At 49.5% G+C, this 22,646-nt stretch overlaps 1 protein-coding gene and 1 long non-coding RNA gene across 3 annotated transcripts; one reads left to right on the plus strand and one right to left on the minus strand.

Annotated features, from left to right (window-relative positions):
- Nucleotides 1-492: 492 nt before the first annotated feature.
- LOC113936988 lies at nt 493-9,660 on the plus strand. Of its 2 annotated transcripts, XM_027620589.1 has the most exons (6): nt 493-542; nt 1,825-1,861; nt 4,923-5,004; nt 6,343-6,507; nt 7,457-7,588; nt 9,419-9,660. In XM_027620589.1, the coding sequence occupies exons 1-6, from the start codon at nt 508-510 to the stop codon at nt 9,553-9,555; spliced, it is 588 nt and encodes a 195-aa protein (XP_027476390.1). In that variant the 5' UTR covers nt 493-507; the 3' UTR covers nt 9,556-9,660. The 2 variants fall into 2 exon arrangements, with proteins under 2 accessions (XP_027476390.1, XP_027476391.1); XM_027620590.1 differs by lacking the exons at nt 493-542; nt 1,825-1,861 and adding an exon at nt 3,704-3,835.
- On the minus strand, nt 8,183-22,602 carry LOC113936989. The gene is made up of 3 exons (XR_003524443.1): nt 19,742-22,602; nt 9,413-9,527; nt 8,183-8,203 (listed from the first exon to the last, which is right to left on the minus strand). It is a non-coding gene; the product is annotated as an uncharacterized LOC113936989 (long non-coding RNA).
- Between the last annotated feature and the right edge of the window lie 44 nt (nt 22,603-22,646).

Genomic DNA, 22,646 nt, shown 5'->3' on the forward strand with positions numbered 1-22,646 from the left:
AGGACTGACGCCTCTGGGGCGGGGCTAAGGGGCCTTGAGTGACAGGCAGAGGGGTCCGCCCCAAACATATCTCCGGCTGCTCGGCAAAAAATTCCCCTTCCGCTGAACGCGGCGAGTTTCGCGCATTTCGTGTGCCAGGTGGGGGACCAGTCGCCGTTGCTGCCTGGCTGCCACCAGCCGGACCCCACCCTCAGCCCCGCCGCCTCCTTCAGGGGGCTTCGGCCCTGGGGCCGGAGCGGTGCAGAGAGGTCAGACCCGCCTGAAGGAGGTTTCCTCCGCCTGCCAGGCCAACGGTCCCTTCCCGTCCCAGCGAAATCCACCCAAGGCGTCGTTCCCAGGGCCGAGATACCCGCCATTAGAGGCCTTCTCCGTGGCAGCCCTGCTTCGGCGTTGGTTATGACCCGGCCCGCCTGCCCACAGTTGCGGAAGCGCTTTCTGGACTGGCCCCTGGAGCTGTGGGTCTTCGCGTGACGTTCTCCGAGCCCGCGCTGCAGCCTGGGCATCGTCATGCTGGCGCAGCCCGTCTCCCCGCAGGCCTCAAGGTTGGGGAATCTCAGGCCCATGCACTTAGCCCGCCTTCCTGCGGGAGACCTGCATAGGCCTCGCCCTCCAATCCTGACCATGCCTTCTCTGTTCACCCACCCGTCCAACTAGCCCCAACCGCTTTGTGCCTCCGTTTCCCTGCCGTTCCCGGGCCCAGTTCTTACACTGCAGTCCCCGCACCTAAGGATGTCGCTCACCCTCGCTTCCCTCCCCCCCCCCCCTCCCCCCCCCCCCCCGCTCCTCTGTCCTAGACTCGGCCTATCCTACCTCTCTGGCCCCGCCCCTCCTGTACCAGACCTCCCCTTATTCAACAGGCTCCTAGGGCTCCTGAGAGGTGAGGGTAGGGGTCCCCGACGTTTTGTCCAACACCTTTTCTACTTTCGCCTTTGGGTCCTGCGTGAGGCCTAGGTCTTCCTCAGTATTCCCTCTGGGTTGGGGGCCCGGAGGTGGGTCCTGTCCGAAGCCTGAATAGGCTGGGGGGAAGTGGGGGTCGGGGGTCCTACCAGCAGGATGCTGAGGCCGTGGCTCAGGTCTTTGTCTTGGCAGAATCTCCGGGCCTCCCTGGATCTGATAAAATGAGTGAGAGCTGCCCCTTTCTATAGCCTCCCACTGAAGGGTCAGAGCAGCGGGGCCGGTGGGGAAGGGACAGATTCCTCTCACCTCCCATCCCTGCTGTTTATGCAGCCTCAACCTGCATTTCCATGTAGGGGCCATCGCAGTAGCTAGCCTGTAATGTACCATCGGGAGCCCCTCCCTTCTAGTGCCCTCCAAGGTTCCCAGGGGAGACTCCTGCTCCTCAGCCAGGGCCCCCTGAGTGACCTGCCTTATGAGGGAGCCTGACTATTCCCAGGTTCCGGACCATTGCCCTGCAGGCGGTTGTGCTGCCCCATATCCATCTTGAGCCGCCTGAGGACTGCCTCCCTCTCCTCATCCTCAGCCCTGGGACTGGCTTCTCCTACAGATGTTCCTCATCATAGCATCACCCAGCATCTGGGGCCTAGAGTTCCGACAGAAGCGGGGGTTGGGGGGAGCGGGCAGGGCAGAACAGAGGGTCACATTCCCCAAATGCCTTTTCGTGCAAAGCCCTGTGAGGGATGGGAAGACTGAGGCCCAGAAATGATGCAGCTTGGCCACCAGCATAGCAGCATCAGAGCCTACACATCAGCCACTCACTCCAGTGCAGCCAGTGCTAGCCTACACCCTGGAAAGGTCTGACAAGACTTACGGCGTGCTGTCCCCAGGTTGTCTGAAGGAGGGTCTTCCTTTGTCCTTGGTCCATAGGGCTACTCTTCAGGACACCCTGGTTAGCATCCAAGAGGTAAGGTGGTCCCCTTGGGGGGTCTCTCAACTCGAAATTCTCTTGGTCATGGGGAAGAGGGAGGAGCAGCTCCCAGGAGTAACCATGGCCAGTCCTGGGAGCTGAGGGTTTCATGTCGTGGAGAGCCAGGAGCCTCCCACACTGCCTTCCCATGGCTTTGTGCCTGTTGCTGCTGAAGTTCAGAATGGAGACGCACATCCTGCCCACCCTAGGGTCTCCCTAGCACCTTCCCTGAGTCCCTGCCCTTCTAGGCTCATCTACCCCCTGGGGATTAAGCCCCTCCATCCAGACACTGGCTAGAGTGGGTCCCTGTAGCCAGTGAGGCCACAGGGACCCTGATGGACAGGTGGGCACTGACCCATCTTGTAGGCCCAGAGCTGGCAGACATAGAAAGCTCTGGACCCAGGCCACAGAAGGGACCCACAGCCTTCACTCATCAGTCCACCATTAGTATTCTAACAATCGCACAACACATTTCCTGAACTCATGCTCTGTTCCATTTTACCATATCACTTCCAACTTACCTCTGGTGGCCTCCCATCTTTAAAATAAAATCTAAGGGGCATCTGGGTGGCTCAGTTGGTTAAGTGTCTGCCTTCAGCTCAGGTCATGATCCTGGGGTCCTGAGATTGAGTCCCACAGTGGGCTCCTTGTTCCGTGAGGAGCCTGCTGCTCCCTCTGCCTGCCTCTCCCCCTGCTCTGACGAATAAATAAATAAAATCCTTTAAAATAAAATAAAATAAAATAAAATCTAGGATCCATACCACGGCCTATGAGGTCTAGCCCCTCTCCAACCCTTTTCTTTGCCTGTCACACTCAGGCCAAGATGGACTCTCTCTGTTCTTTGAAAACACCTGTGTTTTTCTGCCTCTGGGCCTTTGCACAGGACTTTCTCACTGCTTGGAACTGGATTGTGAGCCCTAAAAGTTCAGGGACTGTTTTTAGTTTTGTTTGGCTCTATATCCCCAAGCACTTAACTTGGTAAACAACAGACACTCAAAATGCCAGTAATAAGTCTTAATAAATAAATCTTGGGTTAATGTGCCTGATGCTGTTCTGTTGACTTATTTAATCTTTACAACAGCTATGTCAGGTAGGTACTATCATTAGCTTCCTTTTCTAGAAAATAAAACAGGAGCTCAGAAGTTAGGCCATTTGGGACACCTGGGTGGCTCAGTCGGTTAAGCCTCTGCCTTTGGCTCAGGTCATGATCCCAGGGTCCTGGGATCCAGTCCTGCATCGGGCTCCCTGCTCAGCGGGGAGCCTGCTTCTCCCTCTGCCTGAAGCTCTCCCTGCTTGTGCTCTCCCTCTCTCTCTGACAAATAAATAAAATCCTATAAAAAGAAGAAGAAGGAGAAGGAGAAAGAAGAAGAAGTTAGGCCATTTGTTGAGGGCCACACAGCTAAGATTTGAACACCAGAGGGAGGCTTTTTTCACCTCCTCTGGGTATATGGAGGCATGGGAGCAAGGTGATACGCTACAGACCAGCTCCCAGGTTCTAGATGCTTGTGGGCTTCCTGGAGCAGGAGGTGTTGAGCCTGGGCTGGAAAGTTGGCCACACTTGGGTCTGCAAAGTCCCTAAGAGAGCATTCCAAGCGCAAAGAACAGCAATGAACAAAAGGTGTGGAGGCAGGATGATCCAGCTCCTCGGACTACCAGACTCAGGGCTGGGCCGGCCCAGGACACACCGCCAGCAAAGTCCCAGGCGCTGTTGGCGGGAGGTCTCTAGAGACAGGACGCCCGTGGGCGGAGAAATTGAGGCGGAGAGTCACTTCGCAGTGCCCCTCCCCAGGCTGGGGGCCGGGGCGCCGCTCCCAGGGCGGGCCGAGGCAGGACGTTCCCACGCAGGGGCTGGCCTTGGGGAAGGCTGTGGGCCGGGCCCGGGGGCGGGCGCCCCGCGCTCTGGTCCCTCTGCGGCCCATTCTCCGTTACTCGCTCTGCAGACCCAAGTCGCCCTCGGCGCTGAGCCGCGAGGTGAGTGAGTGGGTGGGTGGGAGAGCCTGGCTGCCCGAGCCCGGCCGGGTGAGGGATGCGGCTTGGACCCGAACTTTCGTCACCGGTCGGTCAGGGCCGGTGTGGTTCCTGCCATCGAGGAGGATCAGGGGGCTTCGGGAAGTTCAGAGTCGAGGACTCCTCCGGGAATTATCCTCTGTCCGTATGTGGGGCGCCATCTCTTTCCCCAAATGTAGCTTACTCTTTCCCTCTCTCCATATGTGGGGCTACTTATCACTGACAGGGAGCCCTTCCTTCCTAGATGTGCCCCCCACATATGCTACAGCCCCTCCTCTCTAGTTATTGGGTGCCTCTCTCTTTCCCCAGATGTGGGGAGCCCCTTTTCTTTCCAGAAGTGGGATACTCCCTTCCTCTCCCCAGATGTGTACTCCTCTTCCTCCTTCTGACCCAGTTGGGTCCTTACCCTCTAAATCCTCTCCCCACCCCCACCCCCAAACCCGCTGGGATGCCAAACCCTGAGACTTCCCTGGGGCGGTAGGGGGTTGGGCTCAGCCTGTCCCCTCGCCCCACCAGATTCAGCAGAGCAGGCTCTGTGAGCACGTAGGCAGCCAATTAGGGGGGAAGGGGTGGGGGCCAGACCGGCTGTGCGGAGACCTTGGCAGATGGCCCTGTGAGGAAGAGAGGTAGCACTGGGACCTGCTCCCTCCCTACCTGGACTCCCACCCAGTTTCCTCTGGGAGGGGGAGCCAACAGCTGAGGGAGGATTCCCAGCTTGGCCTGGATGAGCTGGGGCTGGAACCAGAACCCAGGCTCCCAGCCCCAAACTGTTGAGACCCTGCCTCAGGAGTTAGGCCTCCTCCCACTTCTCAGAAGGTTAATTGAGGTTCCAGGAGGGGGGCTCCAAATGTCTAGGACCCCCATCCACCTCTATCAGGATAGCAGACAAAAGTAGAAGGGTCAGGGGCATGAGGGTGACTTTGAAATTCTGGGACGCCCCCCACCATAGCACCTGTGGAAAAGTTTCTCTGTCTGGGCTCCGTGGGTAGGGGCAGAGGGCAACGTGGGGCAGAACTCACACACACACACACACACACACACACACGCACAGATGTTCTTCAGAGCTGCCTGGAGCTTGGTACTGAAGAAAGCAGCACCCGGGCCGCGGTGGATGCACAGCCCAGGAAGTGCTGGTAAGACCTGCGCGCCTCATCCCTGTCCAACTCGGAGGCAGGGTGGGCTCCTGCCTGCTGGCTGCCCTGGGCCTGCCCCAGACCATTTCCCACAGTCCCACTCCTTGGTCCTGGGCCACATGCCTCCAGGACATGGAGCTCTCATTTGACAGCACCCCCTTCCATTCGAAGCTTCCTCAGGGCCTGACCCCCAAACCTCAGGCCCCTAAGGACTTTGTGTCCTGAGGCGGAGGGTGCTGACAGAAGCTTGCACCTTCTTTCCAGACCCTAGTCAGAAGAAAGGGGCCTAAAACAGGAGAGACTTCAGCCGGATATTCTTCCAGACCCCCGGAAGAATAACATTTATTGAGCCCTTACTATGTACCCCAAGCTGTGATCAACATTTCACACAGATTACACACTCAGACTTCATGACAGCCATGTGAGGTGGATGCTGTGCTATTATCTCCATTTCTCAGATGAACAAACTGAGGCCCGGGGACCTAGATATTAAAAGGGTCAAAGTAGTCCCATGCCGTCCTGGCAAGGTAGTACCAAGGCCTTCCATGTGGGCGTCTCTGGTATCAATAAACAGAAGCTTTATCGAGACCCTCCAGCCTTGCTCTGGACCCCCTGGACACCCACGCGGAGCCCTTGAGGGCTTAGCCATCAGGGAAAGCTTGCAGGAAAGGAAGCCAGTAGTAAAACCGACCTCTAGCAGTATAACTTACGGAGCATCTACTGCAAGGCACTGTGCTAACCCTTTCAAGTATAGTGTCTTGAAACTTCCCACAACAGGGTGAGGTAGGCTCTCTTACTATCCCCACTTTCCAGAGGAGGACATCGAAGCACAGTGAGGTCGAGGGGCTTGCTGGAGCTGGGGTGGGTGGAACTGGGGCTCAAACCCAGCTGACTCCAAAGGCGTGCCCTCAACCAGTGGTCAAAGGCATGTGGATAGCACCCTACAGTTTGCAGAGCAGTTACACATCTGCCATCTCAGGTTCATCTCACTCAGCCTTTGTCCACCCATTGCCTTTACCTCACCTCAAATCTTCCCAGAGAGCATGAGATTTGAAGCCAGAGGGGCTGAATTACAGCCCTGGCCATGCTCCTTATTGCTCTGTGAGTTTCAGCAAGTCACTTAGCTGTTCAGTTTCTCCATCTGTAAAATGGAGAGATAACCGTCTCAACCTGGCTCGGAGTGATGTGGAGTAAATGAGTCAATTCACCCGAAGGCCTTAGAATGGCTCCTGGCACAAAGTAAGTGCTCAATAAATGCAGCCCTCTTTTGAAATATTATGGGTAGAACTGGGATGTCCCAGGGGCAGCCTGAACTCAGCTGTTCCGTTGTGCCTGCAGCCCACAGTGAGCAGAAGATGCCCCCTTACAGCAACTACCATGCCCAGCGCTCCTACCCCATGCCTGATGAGCCCTTCTGCACAGAGCTCAATGCTGAGCAGCAGGCCCTGAAGGAGAAGGAGAAGGGCAACTGGACCCAGCTGAGCCATGCCGAGAAGGTGGCCTGTAGGTGTCAGGGTGGGGCTGGCTGGGGAGGGTGGGCTGGGGGGTGACTTTGAAAAGAAGGGCCTCCACCCAGGGCACCTGTGTGGCTCAGTCAGTTAAGTGTCAGACTCTTTGGTTTTGGCTCAGGTCATGACCTCTCATGCTGCATCTGCTTGAGATTCTCTCTCCTTCTCTCTCCCCCTCTGTCCCTCCTCCACCTCTCTCTAAAATAAAAATAAAAGTAAATAAAATCTTAAAAAAAAAGGAAGGGCCCCCACCCAAGACCCCAGAAATCCCCAAACACCTGAATGCCTACCTGAGGGGTGAAGTTCATCATTTGTTCATTTATTCTTTTATTCAGTCAGCTGTTTGTGCACAGCCAGATGCTAGGTGATGCTGGGGACATAGCTGCCCTGGTGCTCCCAGGTCAATGGGAGAGCTGACACAAACCCGGATAACCGTAATACAGGCTGCGTGGCTAGGGTGAGGTGTGTCCAAGGGGTTGTGAGGACCCAAAGGAGAGAGAGAGAGAGAATCCTGGTGGGCCTCCCAGAGGGGGGCATGTCCTGGCTGGCCTTGAATGGTGAGGCAGAGGGTGTTGCCTGGCAGTGGGACCAGCGTGGGGAGGGATATGGAAGCAGGAGAGCATGGAGCATCCTGGGTATCACTGAGTCGTGCGGGGAGATGGAGCAGAGAGGCAGGTAAGGTGGGTGGGGGGGAAGGACCTGACCCTGGGAAACAGGAGGGATGTGTCCTGCCCACCAGACATGCCCCTAAACGACTCTGATATTTGCAGCCTGCTCCTGGCCACGCTTTGCATACAGTAGATGCTCAATAAGAATTTGCTGAATGGACAGTATCTGCTGCAAGAGTGGGGAGGCTGGGGATTCCTGAGGCCAGGACTCGGCCCAGGGTTCTTAGAAGGGATACATGCAAGGCCCCTCCTTCCCCACCCCTCCTCTGCCTCCAGTGTACCGCCTCCAGTTCCATGAGACCTTTGCAGAGATGAACCGTCGCTCCAATGAGTGGAAGACAGTGATGGGCTGTGTCTTCTTCTTTTTTGGATTCACAGCTCTGCTGATTTGGTGGCAGCGGGTCTATGGTGAGTGGCAACCCCTCACCTTGCTGCAGGCCTGGGCCGTGCCCTTGGGGTCAGAGCCACCAGCCCAGCTCTTATAGGGCAACTATGCTGGCACTCCTCTGCAGAGTTTTGAAAAGTCCCCCAAGGAGGTGTAGGGTGAAGGGCAGATCGTGGCTGCCCGGGTTGGGATGTAGAAGCTCTACCCCTCTGGGCCTCAATTCCTTCATCTGTAAAATGAAAATAATAGTGCCCACATCACAGGGTTCTTGTGAGGATTTAATGGCTGTAAGCCAGTGCCTGGCACATAATCATGAATGGTGCTCTTACTGATTGCTGTTATTAACCATTAATTTTTCTGTAACAGAGAGTCTCCAACATACAAGAGCTTAAACAAGATACAGGTTTTGTTCCTCTCACAAAAAAGGCCAGGGAGAGTATGGAGACTCTGCAACGTCAGGCTCCTTCTGTGGTGTTGCACTGCCGTCCTCCACATGTGCTTCCTTCTTGCCATCCAAGATGGCCGCTCCAGCTCCAGCCAAGAACAGGGAAAGGGATGCACTCCTCTTTAAGGTCCAGAAGTTGCACTTGTGCCTTCTTCTCACCTCCTGTTGGCTAGAAATGATCACATGACCATGTCTAGCCACAAGGGAAGTTGGGAAATGTAGTTTTTAGCTAGCTGGTCACATGCCCAGCTAACAGCTTATGACTACAGAAGAGGGATTCTCAAAGTGTGGTCCCTGGACCAACATCATCATTTGGGAACTTTTAGAAATGCAGATTCTCAGCCCCAGTCTGGATCTACCAAGTCATACACTTTGAGGGTGAAGCCCAGCCATCTGTGTTTTAACAAGCTCTCCAAGTCATTCTGATGCCCACTTAGCTCTAAGAAGCACTGCTCCGGAAGCAGGGGAGGGGCTGTTGGGGAAGGGCTGACAGTTTGTGCCCCAGCTCTTCACCTCCAACGGCCTCACCTTTCTTCTTCTGTAAGACTGTGATGGGAATTCCCACCTCCATGAGGATGAAATGAGGATGAATTCTAGTCTAGCCCAGTGTTTGGTGCTGATGGGTGCCATAAAGATCTTTTACTTCTTTCCCACCCACTGGGCTAGAAAGTTCCAGTGAGGAGGTCAGACAGGCTGAGTCAGCCTCAGGGGCAGATGGACCAGGAGGTAAGGTCTGAGCAGTGTAGGGAGCTCCACCTCCCCTGATGCACACATCAAGGCACCTAGAATGCCTCTTGAGTGCCTCAGCCTTTTAGTTAAGTACTGCCCTCCTCAGATTTCTAAAGTGAACGCCCCTTCCTCGCCTCCTACCTCCAACCCCCTTAGGAAGCAAAAGAAACCATCTCATCCTGGGCTCTTCCCAGTCAGTGGGAGCAAACTTAGTAATTATAATCACTACCATATATTATGTACTTAATATCTGTCCCACATTGTACCAGTTGCTTTATACATACTCACTCATCCAATCCCCACAGCTGTAGGAGATAGGACCTGTTTTTGACAGGGAAGGAAACTGAGGCTCAGAGAGATGAAGTGACTTGTTCAAGGTCACACAGCAAGGGAGGGTGGAGCTGGGATTTGGATCCATTCCACTGGGCCATAAAGTAAGGAAGCAGGCTGAGAAAGGGGAAGGACCTTGGCCCAATTCCCACAGTGAGTCTAAGGCAGAGCTGGGACCAGAACCCAGAGGTCCCTGGAATGAAGCTTTAGCAGGGAGTCTGGTGGGGGGACAGACAGGGTGGAAGGGATGTCCTAACCCTGTGACTGGAGACCCTGGCTCAGGGGGACAGGGTGGAAGACTTGCAGGGTCCTGAGCCACCCCTGTCCCCACCCCATGCCTTACCTGCAGTGTTCCCAAAGAAGCCCATCACCCTGACGGATGAGTGGAAGGCCCAGCAGCTCCAGCGCATCCTGGATATGAAGGGCAACCCTGTGCAAGGCCTGGCCTCCCGGTGGGACTATGAGAAGAAGGAATGGAAGAAGTGACGTGGCATCCGGGCTGCCCTCCCTGCAGTTCCACCCCGGCCTAGAGCCTGTGGAGGGCCCTTTCCTCTTCTTAACGCCAATAAAGCTGGCCTGTTCTCTTCTGTCTTCAATCTCCACCTCAGTCTTTACCTGCCACAAACCCTACAGTATACCTAAGATTGAGTACTGTGGTGAAGGAAGGGCAGGAATAAGCCACTTTCCAGGGGCCCAGAGCCCAGCCAATCAGGGAGGGCTTCCTGGAGGAATAGGGGCTAGGTTTTAGTCTTAAGGGATATGTGGCATTAGGAAAGGGAGGAAGGAGAAGGGAAGGTATTCCAGGTGGAGGGAGTGGCTTGAGCAAAGGCAAAGACACTCCTTTATTCAGTCAATTATTAACAAATATTTGTTGAGCACCTACTGTATGCCAGGTACTAATCCAGGCCATGGGGATGCGGCAGTGAATAAGATAAAGTCTCTGGCCCCATAGAGGAGGCATTCTTTTATGGAGGGAGACAGAAAAATGAATATGTGATGAGTGCTGTAAAGGAACAAAACAAAGCAGGATAAAGGGACGGAGTTAAGGGGCGTCTGGGTGGCTCAGGTCATGACCTCAGGGTCGTGGGATCGAAACCTGTGTTGGGCTCCATGTTCAGCTCCAGACACCAGTTGGGTGTATGAAAATTCAACTCAATTCTGACACGCACTTCAAAAATAGCATCAGCTACCACAGGTCAAGGGTTCAGTCCTACAAGAAGCCCTGCCCCCGACTTTTAGACACCAGTCCCCAGCCCAGGTTACCTGTGCTTCCAACCGACTGGCTAGAAATCAAAGGATGCCACAATCCCCTCCTTGGGTTTGATTAGTTTACCAGCACAGCTCACAGAACTCAGGAAGCCCGTTTACTCACTGGATTACCAGTTTCTTATAAAAGGACAGAACTCAGGAATAGCCAGATGGAAGAGATGCAGAGGGCAAGGCACTGGGAAAGGCATGGAGCTGCTGTGTCCCGTCCGGGCACTGTTCTCCCCCCGTCTCCACGTGTTCACCAACTCAGCAGCTCTCCGAAAAACCTGTCCTTCTGGAGTTTTATGGAGGATTTCATTACAGAGCCATGATTGATTAAATCATTGGCCATTGGGGAATGATTCAACCTCCAGCCCCTCTCTCTCCCCCCGGAGGTGGGGTGGGTGTGGGGGTGTGGGATTGAAAGTTCAACCCTCTAATCACATGGTTTGTTCTCTGGGCAATCCTTAGGTGGGGTTCAAAAGTCACCTCGTTAACATAAGAAAAGACACCTTCCTTGCTCTCATTACTTAGCAAATTCCAAGGGTTTTAGGAACTCCGTGCCAGAAACTGGACTAAGATCAAATATATATATTTCTTATTATAAATCACACTATCACAGGCTGCCATAACAAAATACCACAGGCTGAGTGGCTTAAACAACAGAAATGTATTTTCTCACAGTTCTGGAGGCTAGAAGTCCAAGATCAAGGTGTTGGCAGGATTGGTTGCTTCTGATGTCTCTGTCTTTGGCTTGCAAATAGCCACCCTCTTGCTATGTCCTCACATGTACTTTCCTCTGTGCATGCGCATCCCTGGTGTCTCTCGGTATGTCCAGATTGCCTCTGCTTATAAACACGCCAGTCCGATTGGGTTAGGGCCTTTCCTTTCATTTTAACTTCATCGCCTCTTTATTTTTATTTTTATTTTTTTAAAGATTTTATTTATTTGTCAGAGAGAGAGAGCACGGGCGAGAGAGAGTGAGCGAGAGTATAAGCAGGGGGAGAAGCAGGCTCCCTGCTGAGCAAGGAGCCCGATGCGGGACTCGATCCCAGAGCACTGGGATCATGACCCGAGCCGAAGGCAGCCGCCCAACCGACTGAGCCACCCAGGCATCCCTTCATCGCCTCTTTAAAGACCCTACCCTAAGACCCACAACATGCTGAAGTATTGGAGGTTAGGACTTCAATGTATGAATTTGCAGGAGACACGACTCAGCCCGTAACAGTTGGGTTCAAAATTATTCCATGTGTCTCCTTGTTCTGGGAGCAGTGGGCACCCAGGGCATTTTCTTCTCTTGGCAGAAGTCAGAGACTGCCGAGGGGGCATGGGGATGATTAGGGACCCAGGATCCTCTTAAAGCCCAGGCTCAGAATGAGCACACACAGAATCGGCACCACATTCCACTGGTCAAAGCAGGTCCTATGGTGTTCCAGTTACTATTGCTATATTACAAACTACCCCAAAACTTAGTGGCATAAAACAGCCATTTTATTATGCTCGCCAATTCCGTAGGTCAGGAATTCAGTCATTACTGTTTGCCTCTGTTCTAGAATGTTTGAGGTCTCAGCTGGAAACACTCAAAAGGCAGTGGCCAGAATCTTCTGGAGGTGTTTTCACTCTGGTGGTTGATGCTGGCTGTCAGCTGGCTGAGCCTGACAGCTCAGTCAGAGCTGTCAACCGGACATCCTTCTTTTGTGGCATCCCCAGGTGGTCTCTCTGTGTGGGCTAGTTTGCACTCCCTCAAAGCATGTTGGGTGGGTTCCAAGAGTGAGAATTCCGAGAGAACAAGAAAAAAGCGTATTGCATTTTTATGATCTAGCCTCAGAAGACACATAGCATCCCTTCTGCTGAACCCTGTTGGTTAAGGCACTCACCAAGTTCCACCTACGTTCACGAGGGAGAGGACATAGACTTTCCTGCTTGATGTCACAATGCGAGGTGTAAGATGCATATGAGATGGGAGATACTGTTGTGGCCATCTTTGGAAAATACAGTCTTCCCACCCACAGCCAAGCCCAACATCAATAGGCAGAGAAGTATCCTCCATCAGATTACTCATGGTGAGTGTGGAGTAGGGAGAAAGGCAGAATTGTGAGCAAATACTACATCCTATCACTGATGGTGTAGAAACAACCAACACAAAATTATGTTGATAGAAGCTAAAACTGACCACATCTAATCAGTTGATATACTAAAATTCAAACAGATAATAACATTTTGACATTTAGATAATCAAATTTGACCTGAAAAATCAAACCAAATGGAAATAAAGGACAAGAGCAGATAATGCACAATGGCAGAAAACCAGTGAAATCAGATGTGGATAAACAAGAGTGAAAGAATCACATCCTCGTGGTGGCATTCCCTCCATGAAGTCAGGTTGGTTGCAATGAAAAAATAATTTTGTAAAATTAAATTTATAATAGCAAACATTAGAAAGAATTTAACTTTGGTCATAAAATAACTGATTGAGGAATAAAATTGACTTCATGCAGCTTGCTCAAGAAAGGGCTTTCTTAAAAAAAAAAAAGCACTATTGCTCTATTAGAATTAGTGTAATTCTGGGGCACCTGGCCCGGTCAGTGGACCATGTGACTCTTGATCTTGGAGTTTAAGTTCGAGCCCCACGTTGGGTGTAGATATTACTTAAAAATAAAATATATATATTTTTAGATTTATTTACTTATTTTATTATTTATTATTTTTTTAAAGATTTTATTTATTTGACAGAGAGAGACACAGCGAGAGAGGGAACACAAGCAGGGGAGTGGAGAGGGAAGAAGCAGGCCTCCCGCCGAGCAGGGAGCCCGATGTGGGGCTCGATCCCAGGACCTGGGATCATGACTTGAGCCGAAGGCAGACGCTTAATGACTGAGCCACCCAGGCGCCCCTATTTATTTATTTTAGAGAGAGAGTGCCTGAGTGTGGGCAGGAGCAGAGGGAGAGAGAGAATCCCAAGCAGACTCCCCACTGAGCATGGAGCCCAACTCGGGGCTCAATCTCACAACCCTGAGATCCTGACCGGAGCCGAAATCAAGAGTCAGATGCTCAACGAAGTGAGCCACCCAGGCACCCCCTAAAAATAAAATCTTTAAGAAAAAAAAAAAAGAACTAGTGTAATTCCGATAAAAATATTTGGATTCAAAACTCACAGTCAAGGGGCGCCTGGGTGGCTCAGTCGTTGAGCATCTGCCTTCGGCTCAGGTCATGATCCCGGGGTCCTGGGATCGAGCCCCGCATCGGGCTCCCTGCTTGGCGGGAGGCCTGCTTCTCCCCTCTCCCACTCCCCCTGCTTGTGTTCCCTCTCTCGCTGTGTCTCTCTCTGTCAAATAAATAAACAAAATCTTAAAAACAAAACAAAACAAAACCTCACAGTCAAAATAGTCTTGGGATAAACACATCCATGAGGTCAAAACATTTGGGTCAAAACGTCCTGTAATAGTAAAGTTCTCTGTAAAAAAAAGAGAGAAAGAAACTAAAAGGAACTAAAAAGGTGAAAAAGGACTGGTTTCCTTAATACACTAAGCAAAACAAAACAAAACCAACAACCTAACAAATCAGTAAGAAAAAGATAAATGCACTAGAAAGTGTTGCAAAAGTTATGACCAGGAAGATTACAAAGAAAAAGGTGTCCTGGGGCACCTGGGTGGCTCAGCTGGATTAAGTGTCTTCCTTCAGCTCAGGTCATGATCCCAGGGTTCTGGGATTGAGCTCCACATCAGGCTCCCAGCTCGGCAGGGGGGCCGGAGGAGGGTCTACTTCTCCCTCTCCCTCTGCCTCTCCCCCTGCTTGTGCTCTCGCTCTCGTGAATAACTAAAATCTTAAAAAAGAAAGAAGTGTCCTCCAAAGTTCTTTTTTTTTTTTTTTTAAGATTTTATTTATTTGATAGAGACAGCGAGAGTAGGAACCCAAGCAGGGGGAGAGAATTGTTTATTTTTAATTTATTTTAATTTATTTATTTATATTTTTTAAGTTTTGTTTTTTTATGGGGGGGAGAGAGAGAGAGAACGCAAGAGTGCATGCACACGAGGTGGTGGTGTTGGGGTAGAGGGAAAGGGAGAATCTTAAGCAGGCTCCATGCCCAGTGTGGAGCTGGACACAGGGCTCAGTCTCACAGCCCTGAGATCATGACCCGTGCTGAAATCAAGAGTCGGACGCTTAACCGACTGAGTCAACCAGGTGCCCCTAAGATTTTATTTTAAAGTAATCTCTGAATCCAATGTGGCGCTTGAACTTACAACCAGGAGATCAAGAGTCGCACATTCTACCGACTAAGCCAGACAGACATCCCACCCCAGAATTATTTTAAATAACTCATGTCACATCATTTCATCTGCAAATATTTCAGTGTGTGTCTCTAAACAATAAGGACTAGGGCACCTGGGTGGCTCAGTTGGTTAAGTGACTGCCTTCGGCTCAGGTCATGATCCTGGAGTCCTGGGATCGAGTCCCGCATCGGGCTCCCTGCTCGGCAGGGAGTCTGCTTCTCCCTCTGACCCTCCCCCAACTCATGCTCTCTCTCTCTCTCAAATAAATAAATAAAATCTTAAAAAAAAAAACCAATAACGAGGGCGCCTGGGTGGCTCAGTCGTTAAGTGTCTGCCTTCAGCTCAGGTCATGGTCCCAGGGTCCTGGGATCGAGCCCCACTGCTCGGCAGGAAGCCTGCTTCTCCCTCTCCCACTCCCCCTTCTTGTGTTCCTGCTCTTGCTCTCTCTATCTCTGTCAAATAAATAAAATCTTAAAAAAAAATAATGACTATTTAATGTATACAACTATAATAGTATTAATATACATAAAAGTTTTAACAATATGTCCTTAATATCAAATATCCAGTCAGTATGCAAATTTCTCTAGTTGCCTCATAAAAGTTATTATTTATTTGAATTTTTTTGGAATGAGGATCCACCTTTTTTTTAAGAGTGGGGAGGGGCAGAGGGAGAGGGAGAGAGAGAATCTTAAGCAGGCTCTGCACTGGGCTTGTCAAAGGGCTGGATCTCACGAGCCTGAGATCAGGACCCTGAGTTCATGACCTGAGCTGAAATCAAGAGTCGGATGCTTAACCGACTGAGCCACCCAGGTGCCCTAGGAATGAGGATCCACCTTAAAGCTAAAGATTGCAGTTGGTTCATCTGCATCTTTGGTTTTGATACCAAGGTAATTCCCTTCCTTTTTCTTCTATTTTCTGGAAGAGATTGTGTAGAAATAGCGTTAATTCTTTACACACTTCGTAGAATTTTCTAGTGAAATCATTGCGGGTGGTGGGGGTCTGTGGGTGTTTAAATTACTGAATCAATATCCTTGATTGTTACGGGGTTATTCAAATGACCGATTTTACATTGCGTGAATTGTGGTAGCTTGCACTCTTCAAGTACTAGGTTGCATTTACTGCGAAAAATTTCCCTCTAAGCACTGCTTTTACTGTATCCCATAAGTTTTGGTATTTTGTTTTCATTTGTCTCTAAGTTTTTTCTAATTTCCTTTGTGATATCTTCTTTGATTTATTGGTTATTTAACAGTGTATTGTTTAATTTCCACATATTTGTGAATTTCCTAGTTTTCTATTATTGATTTCTAGCTTCATTCCACTGTGACTGGAGAAGAAACATTATATGATTTCAATCTTTTAAGTTTATTTAGGAGTGCCTGATTGGCTTAGTCCTAAGAGCATGTGGCTCATTATTTCAGGGTCATGACTTCAAGCCTCAGGTTGGGTGTGGATCCTATTTAAAAATAAATAAATAAATTAAATTAAATTTGTTGAGACTTGTGGTTTAACATACAGCCTATCCTGGAGAACATTTCATGTGCACCAAAGAATGTGTTTCTGCTATTGTTGGGTGGTGTGTTTTACAGATGTCTGGTAGGGCTAATTGGTTTTTTCTTTGTTTTGTTTTGAAGATTTTTATTTATTTATTTGACAGAGAGATAGAGCCAGAGAGCACAAGTGGGGGGAATGGCAGAGGGAGGGGGAGAAGCAGACTCCCAGCTGAGCAGGGAGCCCGACTTGGGACTTGATCCCAGGATCCTGGGATCATGACCTGAGCCGAAGGCAAAGGCTTAACCAACTGAGCCACTCAGGTGCCCGGGGCTAGTTGGTTTATAGTGATGCTTAAATTCTTGATTTCTTCTTATTTCCTTTTGTGTGTATTTTTAAGATATTTTCTTAAGTATCATGTCACCATGGGGATTACAATTAACATCTTTTTAAAAAATTTTATTTATTTGTTTGCTAGAGAGAGAGAGAGAAAGAGAGAGAGAGAGCACAAAGCAGGGGGAGTGGCAGGCAGAGGGAGAAGCAGACTCCCCGCTGAGCAAGGAGCCTGATGTGGGGCTGATCCCACGACTCCAGGATCATGACCTGAGCCAAAGGCAGACATTTAACCAACTGAGCCACCCAGGCATCCCACAATTAATATCTTAAATTGACAACAACCTTGCACTGATATCAATTTAAGTTGAGTAACATAAAAATTGCTCCTACATCGCTCCACGCTCCCCCTTTCTATAGCAAATTTTTGTCACAAATTGTATCTTTATACATTACGTGCCCATTAACATAGATTTCTAATTTTTTTATGCATTTGCATTTAAAAAAAATTTAAGTAATCTCTGCATCCAGTGCGGGGCTCAAACTCATGACCCTGAGATCAAGAGTCACATGCTCCTCCAACACAGTCAGCCAGGTGCCCCTTTAATGCATTTGTGTTTTAAATCATGTAGGAAACAGAGTTACAACCCCCAAATACAAGAATGCTTCTTTTATATTTTCCGATGTAATTACCTTTATCTGATAAGAGTTCTTTATTTCTTTGTATGTCTTCAAATTTCACTGATTTCCCTCCACTCTTTTCCTGATTATGTCCTTCCTTCTGCTTGCTTTGAGTTTACTTTGGTCTTCTTTTTCTAGTTTCTTGAGGTGGGAGCTTAGATTATTGAACTGAGATTTCTCTTTTCTGATGTGCCCATTTATTATACACACTTCCCTCTCAGCATTGCTCTCACTGTGTGCTGCGAATTTTGGTATGTTGTGTTTTCATCTCATTCAGTATATATATTTTTATTTCCCTAACTCACCACCGTGTCATTTCTAGGGTCCTGAGGTCCCTGGCCGGTTTGCCTTCTCATCACCTTTCAGGGTTTTCTTACGCTTGTCCAGGGTTTTTAGTTAGCAAGAGAAAGAGGGAAAAGTAGATCTGCTCTATCTTCCTGGAAGAGTGAGTTTAGAAGCAGGGTCACTTGTCCTGACTAGTTTTCCCCCACCCCCATCTGCATTTTACTGATTACATTCCCATGTAACTGTGCCCCTCCATCCCCTGCGTTTTCCATCAATGGTGGTTACATTTAGAGGCTTTGGTCACATTTAGATCTGACTTTTTGACAAGAATATTTCATGGGTGTGCTGTGTTCCTTGGCCAGGAGGCACACTATGCTTAGCGTCTTTGTGTGCCATTTGTAGCCTTCGCTGGTCATTGTGTGGATTCATTAACTTATCAGGGATACAGATGGCTTTTAAATTATTAAAAGATGTCAACCTCAGTTAGAGTTTTGCAAATGAAATTTTAAAGTATGGGATATGGGGCGCCTGGGTGGCTCAGTCGTTAAGCGTCTGCCTTCGGCTCCGGTCATGATCCCAGGGTCCTGGGATCAAGCCCCACATCGGGCTCCCTGCTCAGCAGGAAGCCTGCTTCTCCCTCTCCCACTCCCCCTGCTTGTGTTCCCTCTCTTGCTGCGTCTCTCTCTGTCAAATTAAAAAAAATCTTAAAAAAATAAAAATAAAAAAATAAAGTATGGGATACTATTTTTTCATCAACCAGATTGACAAAGATCAAAGACTGTGAATGCGGATGTTGGCAAGGGTGCAGGAGACACGCAGTTCCACAGGATGACAGCTTTGGCTGTCTCCAGCAAAACAAATGCGTATATCCTTTGGTCCAGCAATTCTGCTTCTATGACTATCCCGTGGGTATACATGTATGTGTGCAAAATGATGGATACACCAGGTTGTTGACTGCAGTATTGTCTGGATTAGCAAAAGTTGATAACTAGGAAATTGTTCCTCCCTCAAGGCGGGTTTCCCAGCTGGTGTGCTACACGGTTTCACAAGTTGTGAAGATCTGTTGTTGCCACGGCCATGTGCCCTCCGCCCATCCTCAGAAGTCCTGTGCAAATTTGGTGGACAGTTCTCAGTCAAGGAAACAGTCACCTTGTCTTTTAGACATTAGGTTTACTTAAGCTTGGGCCAAGCATGGGGCAGGCAGGAAGTGCCAAATGCTGAGGAGAAATAACAGAGAAGTGGCCCTCAACCAATGAGGGATGGGAGTTGGTGGAGAAATGCCTCGAAGTTCTTGTCCCTAGAATATTCCACAGGTTTTTCAAAGGATCCCCTGGGAAGGAGCCCCATTGTCTGAGGTGGCAACTTACTTGTCACTGCACCCTGTCTTGGCTTCCTGTCCTTCCCTGTCTCACTGTCCCCGCTGTCCTGGGACCACCACTTAAACGACTTGCACCTGAATCCTTACTTTTAGACTTTGCTTTCAGGGGATATGCATACTAAGACACAGAGCCTGGGGCAGGTGGAGCCCCAAGACTAGTCCCCTCTACCACCCCTCTGTACAGCAGTGGTCTAGCCGGTGTGGGAATGGTCTGACGGCATAGCTTAATAACACATGTACAGTGCCGGATGCCATTCTTAAGCACTTAACAAACATACAACCTGCATTAAATCTACACAACCACCCATTACTATCATCTCCATTTTACAGGTGATGTCAAGACACTTGTCCAAGGGCACCCAGCTATCCCAGGAAGTATGGTTTTAGAGCTCTGCTCCTAACCACGACACAGCCTGTCTCTCCTCTAGCCCTCATTGCTTCATCAGGATGAGCTGAGCATGGCCAAGGTTGGGCTCTTCCTGGATATCTACTACAGGGGTCAGCCACAGAGCGCGTGGCCATCCATCTCCACAAGGACCCTCCACAAAGTCTGTGGAGACTCTGGAGGAATTTGTTTTCCAGGTGCCCAAGGAGCTTGGCACGAAGCCCAGGTGAGATTGATGTAAAAGGGATGGCCATCCAGCTGCAGAGCGATGTCCCGCCACATAAATGGTTTGCAAATAAGGGCTTTATTGTTATTTTCATTTATTGCTATTATTTTTACAAGGCAATAGGACGGGGAACAGTTTTTTTGTTTTATTTTGCAGGGGGTGGGGGGCACTGTTTTTTACATCAGTGCAATTTGAGTCAAGCCTTCCTGATGTGGGGACTGGTCATTTCCCCACTCATCAACAAATTTACAAACTATCTTGTTGGCTAGTCACTACATTGTTTATATTCCTTCTTAACAAAGTGGGGCTCAAACTCACAACCCCAAGATCAAAGTCCCATGCTCTACTGACTGAGCCAGCCAGGTGCCCCTTGGTACCTTAGTGTTTTAAGAGTGACTTCCTCAGCACCTGGCTGGCTGTCCGTAGAGCAGGCAACTCTCGATTTCAGGGTCAGGAGTTCAAGCCTCGTACTGGGTTGTGGAGCTTCCTTAAAAAAAGAGTGACTTCCTTAAACTTTAAGATTGACAAATACCATCTCAACACATTTATGTCTTATTTGATTTTTTAATAAATGTCCATGCACTAATGTTAGAATTCTGGTCATATGAAGTATTAATTCCCTCCTAAATTATTTAAACCACCTCATTTCAGTAGGTTCACACATGATTAGCTTGAATAATTACATGTAAAAAGCCTTGTGAATTCTTATGAAATTTAAATGGTCTTACTACACAGTCTGTCCCTTTCTTCTTTCCTTCCTTTTGCACTCTTTCTCTCCCTCCTTTCCTCTCTCCCTGTGCACTGTATGGCCTTGCCCAGGTTTAATAACAGTTACAATTTTCTCAAAAAAAAAAAGGGGGGACTTGAAAGCTTTACATAATTTCCTGTATTCTGGAGCTTATCATTAGTTTAAAGTACCTGAAATGAGGGGCGCCTGGGTGGCTCAGTCGTTAAGCGTCTGCCTTCGGCTCAGGTCATGATCCCAGGGTCCTGGGATCGAACCCCGCATCGGGCTCCCTGCTCCGCTGGAAGCCTGCTTCTCCCTCTCCCACTCTCCCTGCTTGTGTTCCCTCTCTCACTGTCTCTCTCCGTCAAATAAATAAAATCTTAAAAAAAAATACCTGAAATGAAAAAGTTCATTTGGATTTGAAATCCACTTGAATACAACATTATACTTGTCAATTAAATAAAGGGAAGAACTGTTGGAACATTTAAATATAATTTCAGTTGTAAGCTTTAGGATGGTTAAAATTTTTCTTTTATCACCTACTTGTGGCTATGAAGTCTCTTGTTGATGCTGACTACCAAGAATTTGAAGAGATCATCAGTAATAAGCCTTGATCAAGAACTGTGTGAACCATTTTGATTATAAAAGCTCATATAAAATAATGTATTCGTTGTTTCAAAGTTAATACTTCACTATTAAATATATTTCATTTTTCTCCTCATCAAAACTAGTATATAGAAATGGAATGGCTTTTCCCCTAGGACCCACATGGGCAGTCTGAAATCCCTCCCAACTTTCCCTCAGTGTGCAATTTCAATATTTTATGCATGTGCCACGGCACGTTGGGTATCACTGAGTTAGAGGTCTGGCTAAAACACCACAGCTAGAAGAAGTAATGAAGCTGCCGTGAGTGTTGATAACTTGAAGCTGCACGATGAGTACACAGGGATTCATGTATGAATATGGAAACTTCTATAAGATACATTATTTAGGGGTAAAAGGTAAGGCAGAGTGTGTCTGTTACCATTTGTGTAAAAAAAGGCGGGGGGGGCAGTGCGGTGAGGATCAAAATATATTTATATCTATGTATTTGCCTGTATGTGAAAAGATGTTTCCAGAAGGATCAAAAATCTGAAGAGGGGTCCTGAGTGGCTAAGGTAAAAGGTCAGGGGCAAGGGACGCATTGCAGGGGTGGGGGTAGGGGGTAAGGCTGGAGACTTCGGTGTTGAACTAAGGAGAATGATTACCCCGAGTCCCAGGAGAGCCGTGGCAAGCTCTGAATACGGTACCCCAAGATTGGAAGTGTAAAGGTCCCTCTGGTGAGCAGGACGGAGGACAGACACCAGGGAACGCTGGCCTGCTGGAGACAGAGGTCCGGGGCGCCACCGAAGGGCAGCTGCAGTGGGCGTGGCCTCAGGGCTCACCCCACCCTCGGCCACCAGAGGGCAGTCAAGCCCGCTCCTGAAGGCCGGCGGGGCGGAGCGTCCGAGGCAGGCTCCTGCCTCCAGCCCCGCCCCCGGGTGGAGCGCCCGCCCCGAAGTCCTCGCTCGCTTTCCCAGACCCCTCAGGGACAACGACCACCGGCTGCTCCAAGTGGAAGGGCTCTCCTCTGTGGGGAGCCTCTTCTTGTACCTCCGGGGGAGCCCGCGCGATGGTGGGGTCATCGTTGTCGCGCCCTCCCATCCAGTCCTGCCCCAAGCTCTGTTGGGTTATTTCATTGAATCTTGACCACAATCGCGTGAGATGGGTACTGCCCTCAATCCCATTTATAGAGGGGAAAGTTGGAGCAATAGAGAGGGTAGGTAACTTGCCCAAAGTCACAAGCCCAGGAATGGTAACCTAGGAGAACCTGGCCTGCCCACCCTGAGAACCAGAGCCTTAACCAAACCATGGCTTCTTCACTGGTCTCCAGGTTTCCACTGTTCCCTTCCAGAACCTTCTACACACGGGGTGTTTTGTTTTGGGGGCTCTAAAGGGGCGTATCACTCCCTGACTTACAACCTCCCTTTAGCTCTCACTGCCCTCAGGATCAAGTTCACTCCCCTCACCCCACCTCTCTGGCCCAGTCTTGACCCAGGAGCTTCTTTTCAACTCCACACATCAACTTTCCTTCTGCCTGAAGAAAACTCTTACTCACCCTGTGCACTTGCTGCTTCTTGACCAGGACCACTCTTTATGCTTCCCTCATTCTTTTAGTTAACTCATATGGTCTTCTGGGCTTAACTCTCATTATCACTTCTTCTAGGGAGCCTAGACAAGCTCAGGTCCCCATATTAAATACTGTTGGGCACTCACTATGAGCCTCTTGGGTTGCACTGGCCTCAGACATGTGCTTCACTTTTGTAATTATAATGGTGTCATCATTCCAAAAACAATCACCTTTGATTCTTCTTTCTTTCTTGAACTATCTCTATCAGTAAATGGATTGTGGGATCTACCTTTAAAAATGTTACAAGTCTGGAGGTGCCTGGGTGGCACAATCGATTGAGTGGCGACTCTTGGTTTCAGCTCAGATAAAGATCAGAGTTGTGAGATCGAGCCCCACATCAGGCTCC

The sequence above is a fragment of the Zalophus californianus genome, chromosome 8, assembly GCF_009762305.2.
Source record: "Zalophus californianus isolate mZalCal1 chromosome 8, mZalCal1.pri.v2, whole genome shotgun sequence".
Taxonomy (NCBI): domain Eukaryota; kingdom Metazoa; phylum Chordata; class Mammalia; order Carnivora; family Otariidae; genus Zalophus; species Zalophus californianus.